General features: G+C 38.0%; 1 protein-coding gene across 4 annotated transcripts in view; it reads right to left on the bottom strand.

The window, feature by feature from the left end:
- Positions 1–8,060, bottom strand: part of DNAH11 (dynein axonemal heavy chain 11) — a 265,993-nt gene that overhangs the window by 245,935 nt on the left and 11,998 nt on the right. For all 4 annotated transcript variants that reach the window (XM_039862506.1, XM_039862509.1, XM_039862507.1 and 1 more), the window contains exons 5-6: positions 7,662–7,761; positions 4,831–5,042 (exon numbers count right to left, since the gene is read on the bottom strand). In XM_039862506.1, coding sequence (XP_039718440.1) covers positions 4,831–5,042; positions 7,662–7,761 — 312 coding nt within the window. The remainder of the gene's footprint in view (positions 1–4,830; positions 5,043–7,661; positions 7,762–8,060) is intronic.

Raw genomic sequence — 8,060 nt, 5'->3', positions numbered from 1 at the left:
AAGCATCAGCAAGGGCAGGAGACCTGGCTCTGACCCATCAGGTACCACCAGCTGGTTTTGTGACATTCGCTAAGTTGTCCCAGCATCTTAGTTGCCTTACCTGCAAAAGGGGAGAGGTGAGTTGAATGAATCTCAAGATCCCTTTTAGCTCTTAAGCTCTGAACTATTCTCTGCTCCCTATACTAGTTCTCTGGAGCAAACCTAAGCACACCAGCTCTCTGCATTCTCTCTTACTCAGTGGTATCAGCACAAACCAACAAAACCACTCAATTTAGGATGAACTGGTCCCACTTCAGAGGCCTTATAAATTAAACCACTGCTAACCAGTTTATTTATCAATAAGCCAATTAATCAATTATCAATTAAGCAATTTATCAATGATATTGCTAGCTTGACGCTTGTGTCCCAGCTTCTCTTTTCTCTTTTTCATGTCCTTTTATAGATTCTTACTTTTGCTCAACTGTGACACCTCTAGTTTAAGTTCGACCTCTCAGACTGAAACCCTTCCTCACCTAGTATCTTGAGAATGTCAACACCCATAACAGCGACACCAAGCCATCGAATAGCAAGGGTGGTGAGCTGAGCATGGTCATGAAGCTCAGCGACTGGGCAGTAGAGTCAAGTTACCACAGAAACTTTTGAAAAAGAACCCACTATCAAGGCTCAAGTGTATCATCGTCTGAGGAGGACAGATGATGCCTTTTATGTGTGTGGCCTAAATGACCATAGTAACGGTCCCTGTGAGAAACAAGTGACAAGAAACACATTTGCTTCTGAAGTAACAAAGGCTGTCTGATGGCTGGAACGTCTAGGAGGATCAGGCAGACAAAAATAAATAAATAAATAAGTGAAGCAGATCAGTAACAACAGCAGGCGTTGGAGACCATAGTCACCTGGACAGCAGGTGACCCACCTAGAAGGACACCTGAGGCTCTCACACCTGTGCCGGTGGGGACGGCAGAGCCCATGCAGTGAGATCTCCGACTTTTCAGTGGAGGCTGGAATTTAAATGAGGACTCTATTTCATTGTTGGCAACAATTTTAATTTTAAAACACTGTGCAAAATAAAAGCACTGCATTGATCTATAGGTTGAATGCAGCTGATAGACAGCCAGCTTATGATCACTGATGTAACACAGTCAAGTGTTTGAATGTTTCATAAACACCTGGAAGCCAATAATTTCATGGAAGCAAAGTACCTGAAAGTTACATGAGGAAATACAATTATAGAAAGCACATAAAATGTGTAATCACATAAATTATGCAAGGTACAAATCAAGAAACATTATCACTATATAGATTATACACACGCGCGCGCGCACACACACACACACACACAATTACACCAAGATTTTAAAAAATGATAATGCCTAAAGCTGACAAGTTAAACTAAAACTTTCTACACATTGATAAGAGCAATGCAATTGATACCATTTAAAAAAATTTGTAAACATTAAACATTGTTCAAAAGCCATGTAGAGATTGTACCCTTTGATCAACATTAGGAATTTATGTTAAGCTAATTATCCTAGTTAAGAAAAAAGGATTTTAGTGTCAAATTGTTTTCTGCATGTTGTTTATAAATAGGAGAGGCTGGAATGAATCAAATATCCAAGAGTAACAAAATCCCTTTTCAAGAAGCTAGAAAAAAATTATATATAAGATAAAATGCACAATTATACATAAGTTTGAGAGAAAATAAAAATTAAAAATATTGCATTTCAGGGTAACAGAACCGCAGGACTGTTTCCATTGTTATAAATCTTATGCAATGAGAATATTTTAGAATTATTATTAGTACACATAATTAAAGATAAAATCATTTTAAAGTATGGAACATAGCATTCTAAGAAAGCCGTCACTTATAAGCTAGTGATCTTGAGACAGCTCTTTATCTCCTCTGGATTTCAGGGGTTTTTCTTGTTGTTGTTTTTTTAACTTAAAATAGATCGACTGATATCATCTTTGTCATAGTGTTGCTATGAGGACTGAATTTTTGAATTTCTATAAAGGGCTTAGAACTGAGTTCCTGGCAAATAATAGGCTTTATATAATATTTGTTGAATAAATGTTAAATAAAATTAGACAGCAAACAACTTGTGAGGGGCTGAGGAGAATTTAGTTCTTCAGGGAACCAAGATATGAAAGTTGGCTCACTTCTGACTTTTAATTCCTAACATGTTGGGGCACATTACTACAAAGTCCACTTGAAGAATCAAGGAAATCAGGTCAACAGAACTTTTAGACGAAAGGCAAGAACAGTAACTAAGGAACAGAAGAAGCAACATTATTTCCTTGGGAGCTTAACAAACTGTGGCTGCTGACACAGACTAGGGGCCAGGGATAATAGGTTTACAGGCTTATGGGTAACCAGGATGTCTTACGAGCCACGGACAAAAATGAATGACCACCTCTGGGGTTTATACACTACAGGACTTCTTCAAATGAGCTGAGGATCCCTCAAAAGGGGTTTGGGAGAAGTGGTGGTTATAGTCACTGACCCTGCAAAAAGGGGTCATGGTCTATCACGTGGAGATGAAACCATTAGGACCCAGGGCACTTGCTTACAACAGAGCAAACATTACGTTTACACAAAGGAGAAACGTAAGTAGAATGAAGCCAGGAGAGATGACAAAATATTGCAAAGAACTGACCTGTTATCTCCCATCAATACCTTCACCTCGCTTGTAAGTGAACAGTTTGGACCTAACTGTTATGAGCCTCTATGAAATGCCACACTGGACATGTCACTTAGGTTATCCCTTTTGATCCTCACCACAGTCTGTGGATGAGGCATTATCCACACTTACAGATGTGGAAATTGAGGCTCAGGGAAGTAATTCAACTTCTCTTAAGTGGTACAATTAGATTTGAATCCAAGTTGATCTGAGTCCAATGTCCTTTCTATATATCATCATTCCACCTCTTCAGAAGCAGAGAGAAAAACGTAAGCATGTTAATAACTCGATGTCATGGTTCACGACTCTTAATTGCAAGTCAGGAGACCTGTTCTCTAGTCTGGATTTCTCCTAAATTCTCATGGAAATTGAGCAAATGATGTCATCTTTCCAGTCTCACTTAATTCATCTGAAAAAAGTATCAGGGATTGGGTTGGAACACAATTCCCAACCAGTTTATCAACAACATTATTCTCTTTATTGCTTGGAACAGCAAAATTCTGATGCCTGGGGCAGCAGGAATTCTACACTGTTTGTCTTGACTGCAAGAAAACTTTCAGGGCTCGTAATCCCTTCTAATTTCTCTCACTATGTAATACAAAAATTTTAATTTTCTATATGAGCCATGATGTTAAAATCTCTGGGAAGCATTAGACTAGATCAGTGATTTAAGTCAATCAAGTTCCCCACTGTCCTCTAGCAAGAAACCCAGGCCTTTCTAAAATATCCATTTTGGCCACAATGATTATTCCAGGAATGGAAATAAAATGCACTGAGCCAGAACCAAAAAAAGGAAGAACAGCCTCTTTCCAGTGAAGTTCCTCTACTACAAGAATGTGCACTTGGGACTATAGAAAGCCATCTTACTTAACATGTCATGAGCGGCCGAGGATAATAAAGTCAAACACAAACTAGCAAAATGGAGGATGGTAGGAAGCTTTGAAATTATCTAGTCCCCTGGAACAAGCTATTCCTAAGGTCACTGCATTCTTGGACTTTCCAGCCTCACATAAACTTGTACAGTTTTTACTCCAATTTGTCAGCTGAAACTAGAGGAGAGCCAATTCTGGTGGGAAGCCTTCTTAAGAACTCAAAGGCTAAGCCGTATACCCAGATTCTGACCCTCTGGCATGTGTTTCACAAAATCTCCTTAGTGGTTCAGACACACACCCTGTTATGGACTGAGTTGTGTCTCCCAAAATTCATATGTTGAAGCCCTAACCACCGACTGACTGTATCTGGAGACAGGATCTTCAGGAGGCAATTATGGTAATTAAATGAGGTCATATGGGTGGGACTCTAATCTGATAGGGCTGTGGCTTTATAAGGAGAGAGAGATCTCTTTTTGCCATGTAAGGACAGAAAGAAGGCAGCCATTTGCAAGCCAGAAGAGAGGTCTCACCAGAACATAACCATGCGGGCATCCTGATCTAGACTCCCAAGCTCCAAAACTATGAGTTACTAATTTCTCAAAATAAAAAGTCACCCAGTCTATAGTATTTTGTTACGGCAGCTCAAGCAGACTAAGACATCTGCAGCCCCCAGAAAACACTGCATATGTGCCCTCCAAGTATCTTTTAGGTCTCAAACTATACCATATTCTCTGATATTATGGACACAAGAAGAATGAATGTTCACACAGAAAGGAAGCGGAACAGTCCAATTTTTTTAACATTTCGTTGACTGAAGAGAAACAATTATAAACGAGAGATTTTTAAAGATCAACAATAAATCAGAATTCTTTTAATACAATTCCACCACTGGTTTTTGAGGATAATTCTTTTCTAGCTAGATTCTCTTACTTTACTTTCCAAAAGCCTTCCATCAGCCCATGAAACGTAACAGAAAGCTACAAAGTACTATGCATATCTGCCTTTTAGTAGAAACTGTCTTAAACCTCTTTAAAGAACGGTAGGACATTAAACAAAATCCAGTGACTACTTGTCTTTTGTATCTGATTTCCAATTTGCCGTATTTAGGATAAAAAATAAAAAACACCTGGACCTTATTAGCATAAAAGTCCTTTCTAAAAAAAGAAAGAAAAATTGTGTTCTGACTGTAGCCTGGATTTACTCATTCTTCACTGATCTAATAAAAGAAAACCTACCACATGGCAATGATCCTTAGTGCCCCTACTTTGAATGCTACATACCTGGTCAATGAAGAGATTACAAAACTCTTGCAATAAAACTATAATCCGAGCAGGTGTATTATAAAATTTGGAATGACTCCAGATCAGACAGATGGTGTGAAATAACGGGGCGATTAATACACGCGTGTGTGGGAATTCCGTCTCCTGGAGACACTGAATGTGTCTCCTCAGCGGTCTCAGGTGAAGTTCCACATCCTGGGCTTCTAGGAGAGCTGATGGGAAAGAAAACCACCACTGACATGAGGCAGACTCTCTTTTCTTTCTCTTTTTTTTGTTCTCTTTATTAAATTCACTTTACAGTTTCAAGAGAATACTGCAAAACAACATGGCTGTACTTAAATAGTGTCCTATTTCTCTTTGTATCACTTATTCCACAATGGACACGTGACAGGTTTGGAAGGCTTTATCCACGGTCCGTCTGCAAATTCAGGTGAGCCCTGCTGTAGTCGCTCACACGGCACATGGAAATCGTGACTGAAGACTGGGTGGGAAAATACCATTACGGTCTAAAGAAATCTACTCAACCCCATGGAAACTCCGGGAATAAAACATCACTGTGAGGTTATTGTCTCTTTGGTTTGGATTACAAGCTTCATTACTAGAATGTTATTCCTCCTAGGTAGTTGGACTAGCATAATTTAATCATTTACTGTCTCATTCCAGTTTCCTATAAGTGTAGTAACTCATGCAGTGACTGAGAAATATTCTATTATATTATTAATCAAAATATAGCTTTTGAAATTCAGCATGGATGATGAAAATATTTTGGAACTAATTAGAGGTGGTGGTTGTACGACATCGTGAATGTACTAACTGCCACTCTACTGTACACTTTAAAAGGCTTATTTTTGTGTTACTGACTTTTATCTCATTTTAAAAAATTGTTAAGCATGACAATAAGAAACATTTTTTAAAAATGCTATATATATGAAGAAAAAGTTTAAACAGTTAACTATTACTAATTACTGCTTAATCTAATCCAAAATTTCTCTTGATTAAAATTGGTCCTTGTATAATGTGCCCCGAATGGATCTCTTCCAGACTCAATTTTGCTCCTGGGCTACAAACACCTTTGATGAACTGAAAATGGACTTTATTTATGAAGGTAGGTAATGAAGTAAACTTTTATTTTCTAGTGTTATCCCAAAAGACTCCTGTCAGGGAAAAAACAAAAACAAAAAAACACCTGCCAAATCTTTTTCGAGCTGTCAGAGTCAGCTATACACCCATCCATGTCACTCTACTTGACATGTAACTAATCCATCTGTCCACCTAACATAAAGATCTGGGAAGGCAGAGAGGATCCTGGAACTATTTTGTCTCCCAGGTGCACTCTTGTTTTGAAATTAGTGTTTTTATCAATAATAATTTAAAAATTAAATAACTGCATCTAATCGGTAAGTGCCCTTAAAATGCGATAAGCACATCTGGTGATTTCACAGGGCCTCAAGTGTGTTTTTGAGACAGGCCTTCTATCTCTAACTGACCATGGCTTTGGGCCACATATTCTATGAAAAGTGTTTTCTTCTGAATCTTCAGACTATGTACTCATAAGGCTCAGAGGACCCCTGGGATTCATTCCCATAGAGGGTTCATCCACAGAAAATGTTTGTCTTATACTAATATGAAAAAAATATGAGGAGATTCTACTTATCGAGGACATACTTTACACTGTATCTTCAATCTAGTAATCCTCAGTCAGGGGAGGTTTTGCCCCCAGTGGTCATTTGGCAATATCTCAAGACATTCTTGATTGTCACAGCTGGGATTGGGGGAGTTGGCAGAGGCCAGCGATGCTTGCTAAACATCCTGCAATACACAGAATGGCTCCCCAAAACATAGAATTATCCTGCCAAAATGTCAATGGTGGCAAGGATGAGAAATATTGTTCTAATACTCACAATTCTGCAAGGAAGGCCAATGAAAACCAGAGGCCCAGCAAATTTAAGATGTACTGAGTGAATCTGGGATAGGTAACCAGACCTGACAGATCCCCAAGCCCAAAAATTCCCCCTTATCTAACGGCCTCAAGCAGAATTCATGGAGAAAACCCTGAAGAGATATCGAAACATTTTCAAAGTGGATTTTAAGTATTTCCTAGCCTTCCACATGTTATATAAGAAAAAATGTAAAATTTTCTAATGTTAGAAACAAACGATAAAAGTTATTTGTCCATATTATCTTACAAGTTTACCATTTAAAACTTCACTATCACGTATATCCATATTTGCTTAACAAATGCCTAAAGAAGTATGAACAGAAATCCAGAAACTGGGGAGAGCTGTTACACCTGGTTGGGTTAAAACTGGATAGTGAGAGGACAAGGAGACTTTTCACTGAATATCTTTTTATAATCTCTGCTTTTTAACAACATGCATGTATTACCTGTTCAAAATTCAACAAACCAACTCTCCTCTCTGTATGTTTAATCTTCACCAAAACTTCAATGACGACTAAATGAGTGGTGATGCGGAACACATTCAGAGATTCTACTGGTGATAACTGGACTAAGTGTAGCCCAACTGTTGATTAGAAAACCTCGATGCTAGGTTTTCATTTACCTCCTGCTGAATATCAAAGGTCTTTCCCCTCCATATATACATTCTCATTAAAACTTCAGTGTGGAGCCACATTGGTAGGTACCTACCACATACCCTAAAAGTAGTTTAGAATAGCTGGAGAAGAAAATATAGATGATTAGGATGAATATATCATTAGATGAGTCATATGTCATCATGTCATGAACAGGCTAACGACAGAGGGGCAGTTGAGGCTGAATGGGCAGGCAGGGACCATGAGGGACACTGATGCCCAAAGAGCAAGAGTCTTACCGTTTTTCACAGCCACGAAAACATCCTTCAAAGTTGGGAAATAGCTACTTTGTTTAGATTTCAGGATCTTAACCATTTTGAGGACAATCGGAGCCTGGAGCTAAATTTTTTAAAAAGTTAACAAATATAAGCTAATTAATACATTCTGTAATGAAATATCTAAATTATACTCCACTCATGCACAATACAAACAGTATTTAATCCTCAAAAACATATCTGGTTTCAAATCGAAAGTAATTTTAAAATATTATTTTCCTTAAGCTGGTATTTTATTTTGCATTTATAGTTTTCTTAATTTGAATTTTCAGAAAAGTCGGTCAATTTGCTTACTAGTATACATGTAAAATTTTAAAATTTCCATATAAAATTTCTTGCTGTTTCAGAAAATCCCTGAGACAT

Source organism: Pteropus medius, unplaced genomic scaffold, assembly GCF_902729225.1.
Source record: "Pteropus medius unplaced genomic scaffold, Ma_sr-lr_union100, whole genome shotgun sequence".
NCBI lineage: Eukaryota > Metazoa > Chordata > Mammalia > Chiroptera > Pteropodidae > Pteropus > Pteropus medius.
This window is presented reverse-complemented; position numbering and strand designations above follow the sequence as displayed.